The sequence below is a fragment of the Halichoeres trimaculatus genome, unplaced genomic scaffold (genome assembly GCF_033239565.1).
Source record: "Halichoeres trimaculatus isolate MK-OKI-2021-1 unplaced genomic scaffold, fHalTri1.1 fHalTri1_scaffold_10, whole genome shotgun sequence".
Lineage (NCBI taxonomy): Eukaryota > Metazoa > Chordata > Actinopteri > Labriformes > Labridae > Halichoeres > Halichoeres trimaculatus.
The window spans coordinates 5,531,075-5,551,003 of record NW_027437187.1 but is presented as its reverse complement, the minus strand read 5'-3'; the positions used below and the strand labels follow the sequence as shown (position 1 = coordinate 5,551,003).

General features: G+C 41.7%; 1 protein-coding gene across 2 annotated transcripts in view; it reads right to left on the bottom strand.

Annotated features, from left to right (window-relative positions):
• Positions 1-19,929, bottom strand: part of LOC141796446 (NT-3 growth factor receptor-like) — a 43,581-nt gene that overhangs the window by 6,528 nt on the left and 17,124 nt on the right. The window contains exons 10-16 of one of the 2 annotated variants that reach the window (XM_074677562.1): positions 17,854-17,871; positions 17,259-17,326; positions 17,034-17,136; positions 7,706-7,894; positions 7,171-7,301; positions 5,296-5,468; positions 437-680 (exon numbers count right to left, since the gene is read on the bottom strand). In XM_074677562.1, the coding sequence (XP_074533663.1) occupies positions 437-680; positions 5,296-5,468; positions 7,171-7,301; positions 7,706-7,894; positions 17,034-17,136; positions 17,259-17,326; positions 17,854-17,871 (926 nt within the window). The remainder of the gene's footprint in view (positions 1-436; positions 681-5,295; positions 5,469-7,170; positions 7,302-7,705; positions 7,895-17,033; positions 17,137-17,258; positions 17,327-17,853; positions 17,872-19,929) is intronic. The other variant, XM_074677563.1, reaches the window with a different exon arrangement.

The window sequence follows — 19,929 nt, the reverse complement described above, 5'->3', positions numbered from 1 at the left end:
AGAATGTAAAATGAGCATGTTGTGCCCTGAATGTGATGTAAAGTCAAACTCTTGATTGAAGGTTTGCTTTATGGTCACAGTGATATGTATCCATCAATGAAGCTGAAGAAACCAGTCTAACTAAACAAGCTACTTTCTATGATTAAAACTGTATAAGTAGAATTCTCTTAATGAAAAAACTGAAGTCAGTGTCCTTGGACCTACTGAGAGAGAACAGAAGGTTTTTCTCAGCCCTCAGTGGTGCGACCGAGTCCTGATGGTGAGAATCAGATCGTGACCTGAACTGGCTGTGTTACTCATCCAGTCTTAGAAAGACCTCCACTGATCATAAAAACTGAATCAAACACCCAGATCCCTAAATGACTCGACTTCTTACGGAGAATTTCTTTCCCCTTCATGGTGAACGACTGGATCAAGGTGTGTCCTGTCTCCTTACCCTATAGTAGTCAGTGCTGTAAATGTCTCTGGACATCCCAAAGTCCCCGATCTTCACCAGCAGCCCGTTCCCCACCAGACAGTTCCTGGTGGCCAGATCACGGTGTACAAAGTGCTGAGATGCCAGGTAGATCATCCCCGCTGCGATCTGACTGGCAATGTGAAGCATCTGAGACAGACCCAGCTCCCCGTTGGTCTGCAGAGGCTGCCCGTCCACCAGGATCATGGCATCTGGACCGTGGGCTCTGAGGATGGAGACACACACTGTCAGAGCGGAACACACAGTCACTAATCAGGAGTGTGTGTGTGTCTGTGTGTGTTTGGAGGGTAATAGTTGTCAGCTTAATTAGCATCATGTCCTGGAAGAATTGATGGCAGCACTTTAATGGAAACACAATTACCGAGCTGAAATTAGCATCCAAGGCACACACACACACTCTATAACACACAGACGGACACACACACACACACACACACACACACGCACACACACACACACACACACACACACACACACACACACACACACACACACACAGTCAAATAGGCCTCACTTTCTGGCAGTAGTTTGAGCACTAATGTTACGTTTGTAGAGCAAAGCATCATGGGAGCAAATCAGATCAAATCAGACATAAAGCAGCTCATTACCTCAAAAAGCAGTTTAACATACAGACTGACAGACAGACAGACAGACAGACCGACAGACAGATGGACAGACAGTTATTAGTGTGTGAAGTCCAGAGAGGATGAACAGGAGGTAAAGAGAGAGAAAAAGAGTACGCTGATCTGCAGGTAGAGCTGCAGGTAAAAGCAGAAGGAGCTACAAAGCGTAAGGCAGAGCTACAGGTAAAAAAACGAACTGATCAAGCTGTGGAAAGAGCTGTAGGCAGAGTTGTAAGTAGAGCTGATGATGGATCTGCAGATAGGGATGCAAAGAGAACTGTAAGCAGGAAAGAAGCAGGCAGAACAGCAGTAAGAGATGTAGAAAAAAGCTGCAGATGCACCTGCAGGTTCAAAAAGCAATAAAAAGCTGATAAAGCTGCAGATAGAGCTGCAGACAGAGCTGTAGATAACAAAAAACTGTCGGTTATCCCTTCCCTTGTTATTGAGGATCAAGCCGTCGAGCTGGTCCATAACTACAAATATCTTGGCACTAACATCGATGACAAGCTGTCCTTTGATTTCCATGTTGATGTTGTTTGTAAGAAGGCACATCAGCGCATGTATTTTCTGAGGAAATTGCGGAATGTAATGTTGACAGCACTTTCATGAAAATGTTTTATTCCTGTTTTCTTGAGTCTGTTCTGACCTTTTCTTTTATTTGTTGGTATAGCTTGCTGTCCCTCAAGAACAAAAACAGACTGCAGGGCATAGTGAGAGTGTGCAGCAAAAATGCAGGTACTGACCTAAACGATCTCTCTGATGTGCACAAGCTCAGGACCCTAAGTAAAGCCCGCCCACTCCTCACTGACCAGAGCCACCCCTTGGTTAGTGAGTTTGTGCTGCTTCCATCAGGCCGCAGGTACATCCTGCCAAGATGCCGGGCTAACAGACTTAAGCATTCTTTTGTCCCTGTTGCCATAGGTCTTCTTAATAAGTGACTTACCACTCTGTTTTTTGTATTCTATTTATTATTGTCCTCTGTGTGAGATGTTGCTGTGACTGTGTGTGTTGTACTGCTGACTGTGGAGAAATTTGTCCCATGGGGACAATAAAGACACCTTGAACCTTGAACCTTGAAAAAAGTATATGGAGCTGCAGATTAAGCTGCAGGTGGAGCTGTAGAAAGAGCTGCAGATGGAAGTGAAGTCACAAAAACAGTTTGATATGCAGGTAAAGCTACAGGAGTTACAGACTGAAATGCAGATGGAAATGTAGGCAGAGCTGCAGGTGGAGATAAAAACAGAGCTGCAGCTACAGCTGCAGGTGTATCTGCAGGTGGAGAAGCAGACATAGCTGCAGATAAAGAAGTAGGGGGAGATGCAGGCAGAGCTGCAGGTGAAGATGCAGACAGAGCTGAAGGTTGAGATGCAGATTAAGCTGCAGATACAGACTGAGATGCAGACAGAATGGAATAGGGGCATGCAGACAGAGCACCAGGTGAAAGCGCAGACAGAGGTGCAGATGGAGCTGCAGATGGAGCTGCAAAAAGTTTGTCCTCTGCAGATTAGATACTGTTCATTCACTTCATACAACACTTTCTTTTTTTCTTTTTAAGATGATTATGTTGTGTTTCAGCTGCTGTGTTCCTCTGTTGTCTTTTTCAGTTCATATGTTTGGTAATAAGTGCTTGTCATGCATGACTTCAGCTTAGTATGCAAAAACCAGAGGGGATTTATCTCTTACACGAATCCTCTGTTTCTCTGTCCCTTAATATAAACCCTTGTTCTCTAGATTATGCGTGGTACTGCTCATCAATCTATTTTTCCTCTAAAAAATAGAACCATTACACTCATCACTATCTAAATCGAACAAAACTTCAAGCTTTGGGATGGGATCATACACTGTCCTCTAAAAGATCTTTTATGTTTCACTATGAAAATTGCAGTTCCCTAAGTGACCACTTGAGTCAGTCTCCAGAGTGCATTGGTCCTCATAGAGCTCCATGTTAAATGTCCAGTTTTGTTAGAAGAGTATCCATCCAACCACCCAACATAATCAATTTAGCTATTTTTTTCTCATTCTCTGTTTTTTCTTTTCCACCAAAAGCATCAAAACTGACGGTTCTTATTTTTAGATGGAGAGCAAAATATATTTTTAACAAGGCTGTAATCATATTTCTGTAGACATACCTGAGCAAATGTACACCTAATGGTGAATTCCCTGACACGCAGAGCACTCTGAGTGTGTGTTGAGCGGTAATGGCGTGAGCAGAGCTCCTCATTTCATTAAACATGAAGCTTCTCTTTCTCTCAGAGTAAATTAGATTCATCTGATTAAATCTGAAAGCATCCGTCTGACAAACACATACCACGATGATTATACCAAGCTCTCCTCTCACAGTCCTCTCCTCTTAGACATAAGGATGAATAATGTTAAAAATAATACACCTGTCGTCAAAGGGACCGTACACACTTGTTAAAGATAAAAGTATATGCAGAATGTTATTTCACCTCTACAGAAACAACAAGTCTGCATGTTGAAGGTGACATACAACATGGACAAGTCAAACCCTCTGAGGAGACTAGAAGACATCTGTTAAATAATACTGATGATCACATAATGTGCTGGGTTAAGTAAAGGTAAAAGTTAGAATAACAGTAGTGGTTTGATTAAAAGTGAAGGTTAAACAATATTTGGGGTGACAAAACAGAGGGGTAACTCCAGGGCTTTGAAGCAGAATTTTTTCCCAATTGGTTTGTTTCATACTGAAACAGTATTCTAACGTTATCAGTTTTGGGTTCAACCCTAATTTCAAGTTCTCGAACCAGTGAAATAAATCAAAATGTACTAATCCAGTCCAATTCAGCATGCAGCCCTGTAATTTTGGGTGGTAATATTTTTTTTTAAGTGGTCTCTGCAGCTTTCTCTGATCACTTTCTGCTCAAAACGAAAGTTTTACAGCACTTTGGATGGACAAAAGATGGAAGGAGACTTGCTTTGTACCTATATGTCATCAATAAAAGAGCTAAGGGTGGTCCAATTTATGGAGGTAAATAGAAACCGTTCTTTGGTGTAATAGCTTTATAGTTTTAAAGATAATTACATTTACTCAGCACATCTAGAAGTTTCACATGCACAATCTATGGCCTTGGAGAACCAAAAATGCCAAAATTAAAAATCGTTGGCATTGGCATTAAAATCACTCTGATCTCATATGTATTTTTTTTTTTATATTTACATATCTATTTCTTGGCAGACACTGCCAGCATAAAATACACTCGTTAGTGGATCAACCAATAGGCAAACAGTTCAACCCATGACACACTTAGGACCGCCCCCTCATTTAAATAACCCTTTCTTGTGCATGTCATGCTGGAACTGTCTGCCGAGAAATAAATAAATGAATAAAAAAATATAAAAATAAATAAATAAATATGAGAGCAAAGCGCTTTTATTTCCTCATCTATTGAAATTAAATTCTATTTCCCCATTTTATTTTTTATTTATTTCTGTGTTTATTTTTACTTTTATTTATGCATTTACACATATATGTATATTTATTTATTTTTTATAGTCACTTTAGTTTATTTTTAATTTTGGCAGTTTTGGTCCTCCACAGATGACAGCCGCCAGTTATGGCTGTCTTTATCTTTTATCAGAACATGGACTGGCTGTGAGCTGCAGACTGAGGTGCTGCCTGTATAGTGCAGTGGATCAGTGCAGCATTTTCATTTAGAAACATGAGAAACAACAAGTTATTTACAGGCTTCACTTGTCCTGTGCCAATGCACCTCACCAAAAACTGATGTCGGGGGTAATTCTGAAATTGTTAGAGGTCCCCACATAAAACTTGTCCCATGGCAATAGTACTTAAGACAAGCTTGGGAGATTTGGAGGTACTGGATATGGATATTTCTTGATAGCTTTTCATGTGCTGTTGTGACTGAATTCTCTCTGCTCTGCCTGGTGGCCAGCACGGACATGCCATGGCATGAGGGAAAGACACAGGAAGTGAGTGCGTTTAGACCATGACAGACACTTCAAGAACAATTTAGATATAAATAATAACTGGTTCCCATTGTCTCTGATGTTCTGGTTCTGCTCTGGGACATTAAAAACCCATTTTTTAAAACTTTCTGCTAACCAGTTTAAAGCCCTGATTAATTCACAGTTCGAGTTTGGATAACAGTGGGGGTTGAAATTATGTCAACCGTCTGATAGCAGCACTGAACTGGGGGGCCAGAGGGTGAGACTGACCTGAGGAACTTGTTGAGGTCTCCGTGCTTCATGTACTCAAACACCATGATGAGCGGGTCTCCGTCCACACACACGCCGTAGAACTTGACAATGTGCTCGTGCTGCAGGTTGGTCAGCAGCTCGGCCTCACGCTGGAAATCCTTCCTGGCTGCCAGAGTGGGATCCTTCAGGGTCTGACGGACAGAGACGGGAATGCTAGCCTCGATCTATTCAACACTCAGGACTCTCTTTCTCCTGTAATGGTTATTCTTTATATCCTCCATGTTTGGAGTCAATAAATGATCCAATCACAACATGAGGAGATTCGACCACATTAAACGTGTAAAAATTGAGCAGGGTGCTACAGAGACTAAGGGTATAAATGAAAAAACTGTTCTGAAGTTAGTAATTTCTGCGCTGTTAAATGCAATTGGTTAACTTTACTTGAAAAAACTTAAGAAACTGATTTCCTTAAAATTTCCAAGTAAAGTAGATCATTAGTTTTCAGTTGTCAAAGCTGAAAAGAACTGTGTTGAGACAACTCATGTCATGGCAGAAACCTTGAGTGTAATTAACACAAAACCATTGATAGGTTAATTATAAAATGTAAGTTCAGATACAAATTTTTGTTGTGATGGTGTTTTGTAACCGCGAGTGAGGTGGGAACACAGTTGATATAAGACCCTGCTGTTTTTTGAGATGTTGTGCAGAGGGTACAGATTGTCTGTGTTCTAAATGGCACAGACTAGCTGTTTATGCAACATAGCGTTGACCTGCTGTCTGAACTGTAACCCATTGACACATCACAGTTATCAACATAAACACTAAACGCACTGTAAAAATCATTAACTACATGGGCCTATGCCCAGCACAGAGAGCCCGTCCATGCAGATAAGCACAGAGGGCCAGTCTGTGCAACTGAGCACAGACAACCTGTGCCCCCTCTCAATGTACAGCAGGGTCTCATCTCTCTCCTCCTCATTAACAAACCCAGCCGCACTCTCAGATCTTTTCCCTCCCTCAGCCTCAACATCCCCCCAGCCAGCTTGTCCACCATGGGATCCAGAGCCTTCAGTTGCTCTGCTCTCTGTCTCTGACTCTCCCTCCCACCGGACATCCATCCATTGACACATTGACTATTTTCATATCCCGCCTCAAAACCATCTATTCCGCCTACTCAACCTGATTGTCATCCATCCATTTTGTCTTTTAAATCAATTTCTTTGAAACCTTTATCCATTTCTCTTATTTTAACTTTTGTTGAAATTCTTTTGAACAATGTTTGTAAGGCGCCTTGAAATAAAATGTATTCTTTTCATTATATCCACTGTGTTTCCTCTTCATTCACAGTTACAAATCACCATCACAACAAAAAAGTGTTTGTCATATAACACCTGTAAAGTACTTGCAGCAGGTTTGCAAGTATTTTACTGTTATTTTACAGTGTAACTTTTTTTTACAGACAACTGTTCCTACAATCAAAACATAACCTTAACATTAACTTGCCAGTAGCTGACGAGTTCCTTCATGTTTCTTTTGGGTTTGATGATGGTTAGTCTTCACTCACAGGATTTATGTGAAGGTTACTTTAGCCTGATGAGTTTTATTACTTTTATCACCAGAAAGTTTTTTTTAACTAAGTGTAAACTGGGAAAGTCAACAAATCAAGCTGACATCAGTAACAATCACTCTTTATTTAAACTAAGGATTAAAATTAGATTTTAGACTGTAGACTTTAGACTTTTTTGATTGATCTCGAAATATAATCAAAAAACCTGAGACCTGGACCTCTGATTGTTATGACTTATGAACCAGAATCATTAAATAAGAAATACTAATGTAACTTGACCTGCAGTGAACACAGGATGTATGAAAGTTTGCCTTTGTTGAACTCACCTTGACAGCAACCAACATCTTGTCTTTGGTGGGACTCAGGTTATAACACTCAGCCAGGAACACCTTTCCAAACGCCCCCTCTCCTAGCTCTCTCTTCAGAATGATGTCTCTGCGCTTTATGTGCTGGACGTCTGAGAGAGGGAGACAGATGAAGCAGAAATAACTGCATCAAAAACATACCTGGCAGATATAGTGGAGATCTTACTGTGCTTGACTGACCAGCTCAATGATCTGATCCCACAGAATCAGTCTGTGGGATATTCATCAAGAGGACGAATCATCTGACCCACACCTTTTATTTTGATTAAATTTCACCTTTTTGTGCTTTTATTTTGGGGAGGTGGGGCAGAGGAGGAAGCAGAGACTAGGAGACAGAGTGAAGGTTGTGATACAGGTGTGAGTGCAGGTTGGTGTGAGAGTTGTGTTTCACAGAATATCTCTGATAAAACCTGGTCTCCACACACAATCATGAAAATAAAGTTTGCGTGTGTGTGTGTGTGTGGGTGTGTGTGTGTGTGTGTGTGTGTGTACTCACAGGTGGTGGGTTTGTTACAGTTGTGTCCGTGTCTGAAGTACTGCGGGTTCTCAATGACAGGGATCCTCGTCATCCCGATCACCACAGCATCTGTTCCTCCATCCAGCGTACAGGGACTGATGATCCCATGGTTCACATGATGAAGAGGACTGGCAGAGTCTTCCTCACCACTGATTACAGCCACAGGCCCTAAGAAAAAAAAGAGGCAGAGAGATGGGAAGAGTAGTGAAAATATGAGTCTGAATATGTGGGCTCATCAAGTCCTGGATTTATTCAGTCACACAGACTGGATTAGGATCATACTCCTGGTTCTGACCAGTCAGGATCACATTCAGACACGTCAGATACCTGTGACATTAGAGAGGAAATGATGTCAGCAGAAGGTGAGAAATTTCAGGGGGCTCAGAGCATCAGGTCGGGTCTTTCAGCGAGGTATTATTGAAAGAGGCAGACATGTTTAATGTTACTTCAACATAAAACCAGCACAGCGTCATGTCAGCTGACCCAACCACAACACTTTAACCTCTTCTTTGGCGTAGCAGCAGAGAGACAGGTTACTTGTTAGGATTTCTGATGTGGACAGAGGTCAGCTGGATTCTTGTTCTTTGTGTGTGTGTGTGTGTGTGTGTGTGTGTGTGTGTGTGTGTGTGTGTGTGTGTGTGTGTGTGTGTGTGTGTGTTTTGCTCCTCTTAGTGTGATAGGTTGGGGGATGGGCTGTTTTCTGAAGGACCCTCTAAAGGACCGTCTTCATGCTGATGGACACGTCTCAGGCTGTCAGGATCAAACCTGTGGCCTCTGTCAGTCACAGCCTGCGTGTGTGTGTGTGTGCCTGAAGATGGCATGTCAGGAGAGTGAGGACTGAGCTGTTGATGGATCAGAGACTGACACACTCACACACACACAAACACATTTCCAGTGAGCTGGTGAGTGGGTACTGACAGTGTAAATACAGGTGAAACAGTACACACAAAACAGTCCTTAACATGTATGTTTGTGCATGACATGACAAAGATATTGAATCTTCTAACATGTAAGGGATGTATATTTGTTAATGTTTATAATGTGGAAGATTTATGTATGTGTTTAACATGTTTAAGAATATAAATATGTTCATAACATGAAGGCTGTGCTTATGTTTATAACATAATAACATTTATTTATCTAAGTATGTTACCTCAGTACCTAAATACCCTAAGTATATTTCCTGAGTATCTACTCTTAGTGTGGAACCTGATTATCTACCCTCAGTATTTTACCTCAGTATTAGGGATGGAACAGTTCACATGATCCATCCATGGTTTGGTTCTTGTCACGGTTTTATGGTCACAGTTTTTAGATCAGTGTACATTGTTGTTGTTTTTAATAACTTTATTTTTACCATCTACCCCAACAATACACTATTAACAGATTATTTTTAATCACTTCTGTCATGTATAGTCATGAAAACTTGTCTACACTATTGTCTGTCCCAGAAGTCACTAAAAGTCACTAAATGACGCTGCTGTCTAATCTGCATAATAATTAGCATCCATTAGCATGTAATTGTGATGGACTCTGTAGGAGAGAGAAATAAGGTGGGAGAGACGGAAACAGGAAAAACACAACATCATAAATATGTTTACAACAACAAATGAACTTTGTAGTTAAGGAGGACTTGTGGGTGAGGAGGACTGTCTGTCTGTGTTTTGGATAAGGGAGGGACTCACACACGCTGACCATTGAGGAGATCAAAACACGTTCTAACCTCAGATTCTCCAAACTCCAGAAAAGTCACAAGAATTGTCATCTTTAAAAACTCGCCAGAGGATCTGAAAAGTCATTAAATGTTGCGACAAAGTCTCTTAGTTTGTGGTTTTATCCTCCACTTTCTTACCGCCGTCATCACAGCTCACACTGAATCTAAAGAGCTCCCAGACAGCCGAACAACACAACGCCACAGGTATTCCCTCTAACTCTGTCTTCTCTGCTCGTCGTGTAAACAACACACACACTTCTCCACAACTGTTCTGCTGTATCTTTCAGCTTGTGTTGCACATGTGTATGATCAGAGCTACATACTCTCCATAAACCGAGATGTAAAACAAACCAAAACTGTTCCATCCCTACCGAGTATCTACATTCAGAATGTTTGCAGAGAGTGTTTTCTAAATATGTTACAGGATTTTTGCCTCAGTTTCTTACCTGAGTACATTTCCTCAGCATGTTAACTGAGCATACTGTATGAACATGTTGCACCCACCAGGAGACCCCAGGAAAAGACAGAGGTCATGAACTTCATCATCACCATGACCTTTTCTTACTAATTTTGGACAACCCATCAGGGTTAGGGTAGGGGTTTATTCCTTCACGCTTTGGGGCCAAAATGTGGAGCTCCTTTGCCCACCTGTTCCCTCGGGCTCCAAGATACAGATCATACCAAAGCTCACACACAAACACACAGGAGTACGTTAAAAGAGGCAGAGGGGAACGTAGGCTGTGGTTTATTCCTGCAGACTCAGATCAGATAGAGATTAATGGAAAGGTAATGAAATCACACATTTGTTCCTCTGCTCCATTTAGGGGGGACAAGACTCCCTATCAACACTCTTTATCTTTGTGTGTGTGTGTGTGTGTGTGTGTGTGTGTGTGTGTGTGTGTGTGGGTGGGAGGGGGGGACTCTGCCCTGCAGGCAGTAATATGAACAGATGGCCGATCTGGTCTTTCTGTGTGTGTTTCCTTGGGACATGAGGAACAAACTCTGAAGCAGGTTATCCAGGAAACATGGGGTTAACTCTGGTTATAGTATGATGAAGAAGTTGCTTCCTCCTTACCTGGTAGATCACCATGGTATCCTGAACTCCTGACCTGCTGCAGGGTAAGTTATACAGAGACCTGAGTTTTCCTGACAGTGTACTTCACACTCTGAAACAGGTCAGTTGGGTGAAGTTGTTGTTGGTCTACATAAAAAATATAAAAATTGGCCTTTTTATCTGTTAAATCATGTTTTTGTGTTTTGTTTTGTTTTTTTTTTTTAATCATTTTTATCAGGTCTGTCAACATGCAGCTCAGTTTGGTCCAGTCAGGCTGAGGCTGAAATGTTTAAACCTGTCACACCACAGGATGAACCCAGAGAGGTTTATCAGCATACAGGAATGAACAGGATTAAAAGTGTCAAATCAATCTGCTCTGGGGTTGATGATAAGTCTGAATGTTCGCTCTCAAAGTTTCTAACTGCTCAGCTGCGCTAGTCACATTCATCTCAGACATCACCTCAAACACCAACATCCTGCATCAGGATGATTTGGCTTCATGGGTGAAGTGGTGGTCCACCTGATTTTGTGGAGATTTCACAGGCTTTGATTGTAGGCAGTGATCTTAGTGTTAATGTTGAAAACATTTGCTGCTTGTTTTGACGAAGCTTATGTGAAAGAGAAAGTTTAAGTCAAATTTGTCTTTGAGCTTCCTTAAAGATAACAGAGATTAAACCCAGAGTTTCATTTTTCATGTCTTTAAACAAATGTTTGTTAACCTGTAGGGGAGATTAGTGATAGACTGATTATCAGCCAGGGCCAGGCTGAATTCGGCTCATATATTCAACATTTTAAAGCATTTCAGCATCAGCCCTTTTTAATCCAACATATAAGAAATCAATTTAAAACTGACTTACTTTGGCTCTATTTCAAAAACAAAGATAGACGAGAGATAAAATAACATTTCAGACAAATTGAAATTCTGAAAAACTTTATTCACTGTCGCAAACTTTAAGGAGCTATTAATTCTCTTAAGTTTTTATCTATAATTTCAAAACAACACACTCCACTGAACAGTTCGGTGGTGTGGTGCCTTGCTAAAGAGCATCTTGGAAGTACTCAGGAGTTTTAGCTAACACCTCTCCAGCTATCAGCCCAATTCCCTGTCTTGGTCCATGCCGAGACTTGAACCAGCAACTCTCCTGTTACAAAGCCAAGTCCTTGTGGACTGAGCTACTGCTGCCCAATTTAACTTTAAAAGACATGCTGTGAAGCCTGGGAGCTGTTTAATAAACAAATGCTTTAAGGCGGTGATTCCCAATCTGTGGGCCGCGGCCCCCTGGTGGGTCGCGAAGGTACTGCAAGTGGGCCGCCAAAGCTTTTCCAAAATAGTTTGATTTTTGTGGGGGTGGGGATGTAGTTATGTAAAAATAAAAACGTTGCAACATGTAATGGATGCTGTGTTAAGGACTGTGGAGCCTCCAACATGTTTCTCTTGTATTCAGTTCAACCCTTCATGTTAGATCTTTATTTAAAAAAAAAAGTGCTCTCAGAACGCAGCGTATAGCTGGGTTTCCGCTACATGTATAGGATCGTGGCACACCACCATGACAAAGTAAAAGCCGCCATGCCTTCTGATGCCTTCTGATCTTTTCTTTTTCCAATGTTTAAGACGTAAACTACATTGCACATGGCTCTTGCACGCAAGTAAAACTTTCAAAATGCCACAAACATTTTTGTCGCTGCCCGGAATCGAACAGTCATCTTTCAGAAGCGAATCATCTCTCTGTGTTCTCATGTGAACGAACTCACACTCGTGGTTGGATCATATCACGGTCTAAAATAATAAAAGACGGAGCTCTGGTGGGTATTTGCCGTTCACAGTTATCAGCTCTCAGCATCACGCACAGCGGAGTTCCCCTCCGATGCGCACAAGATGCTCGGTTACTGGAGAAAAAACAGTTCCACGCTGACCCTGATCATTCATCAGTGTTTACAGATGCACGTTTTCTGTGTATAAAGTCAGCGCAAGTGCCCCTGTCACTCTGTGGTTTATATTTGCTTTAAAATTCATCCTGATCAGCTTGTGGAGTCTGTGATGATGATTGGATGATCGGTGCAGTGCTTACGCTGAGTTCACTCGTACATATTACACAGCAGCTGATCGCTATTCCTTCTCTCGCTCGTCCAGGAGTCACCTTTCTGCTCTCTTTGGGACAGAAGTTATAGTTTTTTGTTTTTCATCTCATTCTTTAAAAATCAGCAGAGGAGTTTTTCCTCCAGCTTTCAGAGATCAAACCTGAAAGCCTTCATACCACACTGTATGATGAGAGCAGCAGCATAGGTGGGTGGGTGGGGGGTTGCAAACATACAAATTATTACCATTTGTCTTGACTCACTACTTTAACTATGAGTAACTATGATTGTATAAATATTACAACCCAGTGTATGATTTTAGAATAAAATGTATTATATATTACTGTGCATCAGCCTGTCTAACAAGTTTAAAATACTTTTTTAAGCCCAGATAAAAAAGATAGAGCTGACTGTAAACTGTGCCGTTCGATAAGGCTAAACTATGTTTGTGGTAAATTGATAATTCATCTATAAAGGTTTTAAGTTGTGGTATTTTTTTATGTATTTACTGGTCGGGGGTGGGCCGCGAAAATGTCTGAGACTTAAAAGTGGGCCCTGAGTTGGAAAAGGTTGGGAACCACTGCTTTAAGGCATTTACAGGGCTTGAAGCAGGAAAAAATCCTGTGCCTGAAAGCGGGGGGGGGGGGGTTTACTGCGTTTAATATTGTTTTTTTTAATAATAATAATAATAATAATAATAATAATAATAATAATAATAAAAACAACATTAAACACAGTAACACTAATTTTTTGTTCACACAAACGGTCAGTCAGCGATACAGCATAAGTACCTGTGGCCATTGCTTCTGGTAGGGTCCACAATTTTGTTGTTGGATAATTATGTTTGATATGATCAAGGCGAATGATGAAATGCTAAAGTTTACCTGAAATAGATTTAAAACCTTTTTAAATATAAATGACCCCTGTGCACACTCAAATAAAGACTACCTAAATCAGGTATTCAGCTCTGAAATGGTTGTGCTCCTTAAATATGAAAATATGCAGACTATTGAAACAAAGTAATTAAAGGAGGAGCATAATATTGCATTCAATGAAAGTTGTGAAGGTTGAAGATTAATTGAAAAAATAAAAACTAAACTGAAAAAGCTTTCTAGAAACACTGTCTACTTTAATATTTATTTACAACGGTAATTTTTCACTAATAAACTAGTACCATACTTTCTGGACTACAAGTCACTTCGTAGTACTATCATAAATTTTTTGAGGTCGTATCAGTCAAAAAAAAATGCGTCATGAAGACGAAAATAACGTAGGCCTACATAAGTCACACTGGACCATAAGTTTCATTTATTTAGAATGATTTGGTTTGTTTACAGTATTTCCAGAGTGAACTGTTTACATATAACTTTTAAAATGTTTGTTTATTAGGAGGTTTAAATACTGTTCCTACGGCTTCTCATATCTATGATCAGTTTCACTTCTCTACGTGTGCTCCTGTCTTCTCCTCCTCCCCTGCTCAAGGTGAGTGTTACTGGCGAGAACGGTGCACTGTGAGCTTAAATGAGCTCCATCTGATAAATGTCCTCACTTTTAACAAGTTACGGAATATTTGGCGCTAGATTGTGACTTAAATCCCGGAATCCGTTTACCATAGAGAGCAAATAAGACGCGAGTGAAGTTTTAAAACACGTTATCAGGCGCTAAACACCGGGAGCTGTCACAGTGTCCGAGACGAAGGCTGGAGACCAGCGCGTCTGGGGCGCCTGTCAGTAGAAGACTTTGCGAAGGGACCAGTGAGCAAACACTGTGTGCAGGCAGTGCTCGTGGGAGTTGTGGTGTCGTAGTCTCATACTGCAATGGGTTTAGTATTTCAGATGCCGTTTCAGAAAACTACAATTAAATAATTCAACCCGCCGAAGTCGCTAGTAGGAGTGACGGTTTTACTGAAATTCGCATGGATGAAAAACACATCCATGCACGCCCGATTGCGTGATTACAGACTCGCTGGCAGCGCAGTTTTCGAGCGGGTATCCCGATTACGTGGTAAACTTGCTCTCTGAAGCCAAGCTTCTTTGTTGTCCAAAAACATCTCTCAATATCACTGCTTCATTATAAGGGGTTGCTACTCCGTTTCTACTCTCCGCCTCCGTCATTAATTACTCTCTTCACGAAGCACATTTATCTGACAAATTAGACGGACAGTGCCATATTGGACGATCGTTCTGCCAGTCACACTCATCATAGACCAATACGCATCAAGCCACGGTATGACGTAGCGGATTTGGGCCGCTGCTGCTTGTTTGTGAAAGAGAGGCGGGAGCTGCTCTCTGCAGCTCCCGCCTCTCTTTCCTGACTGGTTCAGTCGGAACTCGATCGAGTGAAATCAACGGAGGGCAGCCAGACCGACCTGCAGGATTTCACTATCTGGCAGGTTTGTCTACGCCGGATTTCCGGCACTATGCCGGAGGTCTTCAAGCCCTGCATTTAAACAAAGGCAAGAGTAGGACTTTGTATTATTCAAAATTTTGACACCAATATTTTCACTTTTACTGCAAATGAATATCACCTTTAAATATCAGTTATCAGCCTCCTTGACAACAGATAATCGCTATTAGCTCTGAAAAAGCATACTGGTCCAGCTCTATCAGTCCATCCATTGGTTGATTCTCAATCCTTCACCCCTTCACTTATGTATTGTGTTTGAATAATTCTTTGGTTTGTCTTTTATCGGTCATTCTGTTCCTCATGATATGTTTGAGAAAGAAATCCTTTGTATCCACACAAAAAAGCTGCGCATTTAAAAGTGTGTCCATTCAAGGTCCTTGTTTTGGCCACTCACAGTACAGATGGTTTCAAACATCAGATAGGATTCCTGAAGGGATAGTACTTTTGTTTAAAGTGGCTAGAGTTCCTGGATAGAGGGTAGTGAAATTTGGAGGTATTATCCAAAATTCTCAGTTTCAATGCAGTCTTGATTGTACTGTTTTATTTTTCTTTTTTAGATTTTTTTTTTTTTTAATACCCGTCATTTTCTGTTGACGAGAAAGTGTTCATGTTTTGTGAAATGTACCAATTATTGATATCATTCATTCATTCATTCCTTTTCTTAACTGCTCATCCTGTTCAGGGTCGCACGTGGCTGGAACCTCTCCCAGCTGTCATTGGGCGAGAGGCGGGGTACTCTGGACGCCAGTCAATCACAGGGCTGACACAGAGACAGACAACCAATCAAACACACTCACTAGATCACTAGAGTGATTAATTAAACTGGTGAGCATGTTTTTGGGAGGAAGCCAGAGTACCCGTAGAGAGCACGGGGAGAACATGCAAACTCCACACAGAAAGGCCTACCGGCCAAGCTGGGAATCGAACCAGTAGCACTAACCGTTGCGCCACTGTGCAGCCGTTATTAATATCATGAGATCAAAATTAGTTGATCGTTTTTAAGATAAATATTCCAATAGTATGAACAAAATGCAGTAAAAGCCAGAGTTTTTAAGAAATCCACTTAGTTTTTAAAGCTCCTTTCAATGTTTTCTTTGAAGTTCAGATTTTCAGATTTCTTAACCCAATTTATGTTGTTAAAGGGGACATATCATGCTGATCCCTGATTTAATACTTACATAAAATATAATAAATTTGAAAACAAGACCTTACACCCCCTGAATTTTCAAAAAATGAGATATTGTATTTTTCTGATATCCTAGAACGAGATTTGATGCTTCTGAAAATAGGTCATTGCCAGATGGCCGCGAGATTTCGAACGTCGTGACGACACGAGGATCCTTTCTTTTTATTGGAGTAATCTGATAAAGCAGCCCCTCCTCTGTGATGTCAGTTAGTCACACAACCACCGCCGAGGGATACACCCACCAAGAGCCGAGTAAAAAAGGTATAAACTATACATGTTACAGTACCGGTTTGACTCACCACACTGAAGCGTCCTGAGATGATCTGTGTAGAGGTGGATTTTCTTCCTCCTGAGCTGCAGAACGGTCCGGGTCTGACTCGGGGTCCAATACAAAAGGACGTATCCTACACTCTGCCATTTTATTAGTGCTATCAATGCCTTACGGTGAAGTTTTGGCAAACAGCAAACTCGCTCGGTCTGCTCCATTCAATATGGCGATTTTGTAAATACTGCCATGCTGCAAAAACCGCCCCCTGGCTCTACCCCCTCCGCCCCTCTGATAGAACTGACCAATCAGAGCACAAAGGGCTGTGACGTTGCGAGGTTACTGGAGGTCATTCTCCAAACGGAGCGTTTCAACGAGATCTTCAGAATGGCCTAAAATGAGGATATTGAGAACACTATTGTGGGGCAATGAAGGAACTAAATGACTTGTACTGAGGGTAGAAATGCTTTGCAGGCATCCTAGTCTGGCATAGTGAAAAGGAGAAACAAGCATGGTATGTCCCCTTTAATGCCATAAACATCAACTAACAGTTTCACTTTGACATCATCACTCTGACAGCATGGACAAATAAAAAAATCTTCTTACCCTTCAGACCAAACTTTGAGCGGCGGCCATATTTGTTGAAAACCAGGAAGAGAACCACCAACATCACACAGGCGAACCCTGCAAGACCCACTGCTATAGACAACTGATGGGAGGAGGGGGGGGGGGGGGGGGGGGAGAGGAGAGGAGAGGAGGGTTAAACCAGCTTAGTTTTTCTACATGTGAAATTACCTTCCATGAGAAACTGGAAATATCTATTATCCATACATTTTGATGAGTAACACTCACTCCAACAGGGTCTTCTTCAGGTTTAACAGTCTCTGCAGGCTGAGTCCCTAAAAGACAAACACAAGACACACTTTAGACTAGGGCTGGTTATTGATTAGATGTTATTGATACCAATCCCCAAACTGATTCAGCTTATCCATCTGATTCTTTAACAATTCCCTCGTCAGTTCTTTCTGTGAATGTTCTATGTACAAAACATAGGCTTTACAGGCTTTCTTTGTCAACAACATTTTATTGAGTTTATAAGACAAATGAATAAGACATGACACTCTTGGTTTCTAAATCAATGCAGCAAGAAATGTCTTTTTAGGCAAAAAGGCTAATGGTGTAAATGGATTGAACCATTCTTTATCGATACTCATCTCTTGTAACTCATAGCAGACAGAGCAGACAGACAGTAGACAAAACAGACACACACAGCAGCAACACAGCAAGCATTCCAGGACTCACACTGCAGACACAGTAGACACACAAAAGAAACAAAACACAAACCAGATGCACTGCAGACACACAGAAGAAACATTGCAGATACTCTGCAGACTGTCTTCACCTCTTAAAAAGAAGAATCACTCACCATACTCATAGTCCCCAACTTAGCATGTGAGAAAGAACATGACAAAGTGAAGGCAACAGGTGAGATACAGCTACTCCAGGTGAGATACAGCTACTACCAGTGAAATACTGCTACTACAGGTGAGATACAGCTACTACTGGTAAGATACTGCTACTACAGGTGAGATACTGCTACTACAGGTGAGATACTGCTACTACAGGTGAGATACAGCTACTACTGGTGAGGTACTGCTACTACAGGTGAGATACTGCTACTACAGGTAGGATACTGCTATTACAGGTGAGATACTGCTACTACAGGTGAGATACTGCTACTACAGGTGAGATACAGCTACTACCAGTGAAGTACTGCTACTACAGGTGAGATACAGCTACTACTGGTAAGATACTGCTACTACAGGTGAGATACTGCTACTACAGGTGAGATACTGCTACTACAGGTGAGATACAGCTACTACTGGTGAGGTACTGCTACTACAGGTGAGATACTGCTACTACAGGTAGGATACTGCTATTACAGGTGAGATACTGCTACTACAGGTGAGATACTGCTACTACAGGTGAGATACAGCTACTACCAGTGAAGTACTGCTACTACAGGTGAGATACAGCTACTACCGGTGAGATACTGCTACTACAGGTGAGATGCTGCTACTACAGGTGAGATACTGCTACTACAGGTGAGATACAGCTACTACAGGTGAGATACAGCTACTGCAGGTGAGATACTGCTACTACAGGTGAGATACTGCTACTACAGGTGAGATACAGCTACTACTGGTGAGGTACTGCAACTACAGGTGAGATACTGCTACTATAAGTAAGATACTGCTACTACAGGTGAGATACTGCTACTACAGGTGAGATACTGCTACTACAGGTGAGATACTGCTACTACAGGTGTGATACAGCTACTACCGGTGAAGTACTGCTACTACAGGTGAGATACAGCTACTACCGGTGAGATACTGCTACTACAGGTGAGATACTGCTACTACAGGTGAGATACTGCTACTACAGGTGAGATACAGCTACTACAGGTGAGATACAGCTACTACAGGTTAGCTACTGCTACTACAGGTGAGATCGTGCTACTACAGGTGAGCTACTGCTACTACAGGTGAGATACAGCTACTACAGGTGAGATACAGCTACTACAGGTGAGATACAGCTACTACAGGTGAGATACAGCTACTACAGGTGAGATACTGCTATTACTGGTGAAATACTGCTACTACAGGTGAGATACTGCTATTACTGGTGAAATACTGCTACTACAGGTGAGGTACAGCTTCTACAGGTGAAATACTGCTACTACAGGTGAGACACAGTTAATACCAGTGAAGTACTGCTACAACAGGTGAGATACAGCTGCTACAGCTGGGATACAGCTACTACCGGTGAAATACTGCTACTACAGGTGAGACACTGCTACTAATGGTGAAATACCGCTACTACAGGTGAGACACTGCTACTACTGGTGAAATACTGCTACTACAGGTGAGACACAGTTACTACCGACGAAGTACTGCTACAACAGGTGAGATACAGCTGCTACAGGTAAGCTACTGCTACTACAGGTGAGATCGTGCTACTACAGGTGAGATACTGCTACTACAGGTGAGATACAGCTACTACAGGTGAGATACAGCTACTACAGGTGAGCTCCTGCTACTACAGGTGAGCTACTGCTACTACAGGTGAGATACTGCTATTACTGGTGAAATACTGCTACTACAGGTGAGGTACAGCTTCTACAGGTGAAATACTGCTACTACAGGTGAGACACAGTTAATACCGGTGAAGTACTGCTACAACAGGTGAGATACAGCTGCTACAGCTGGGATACAGCTACTACCGGTGAAATACTGCTACTACAGGTGAGACACTGCTACTACTGGTGAAATACTGCTACTACAGGTGAGACACTGCTACTACTGGTGAAATACTGCTACTACAGGTGAGACACAGTTACTACCGGTGAAGTACTGCTACAACAGGTGAGATACAGCTGCTACAGGTAAGCTACTGCTACTACAGGTGAGATCGTGCTACTACAGGTGAGATACTGCTACTA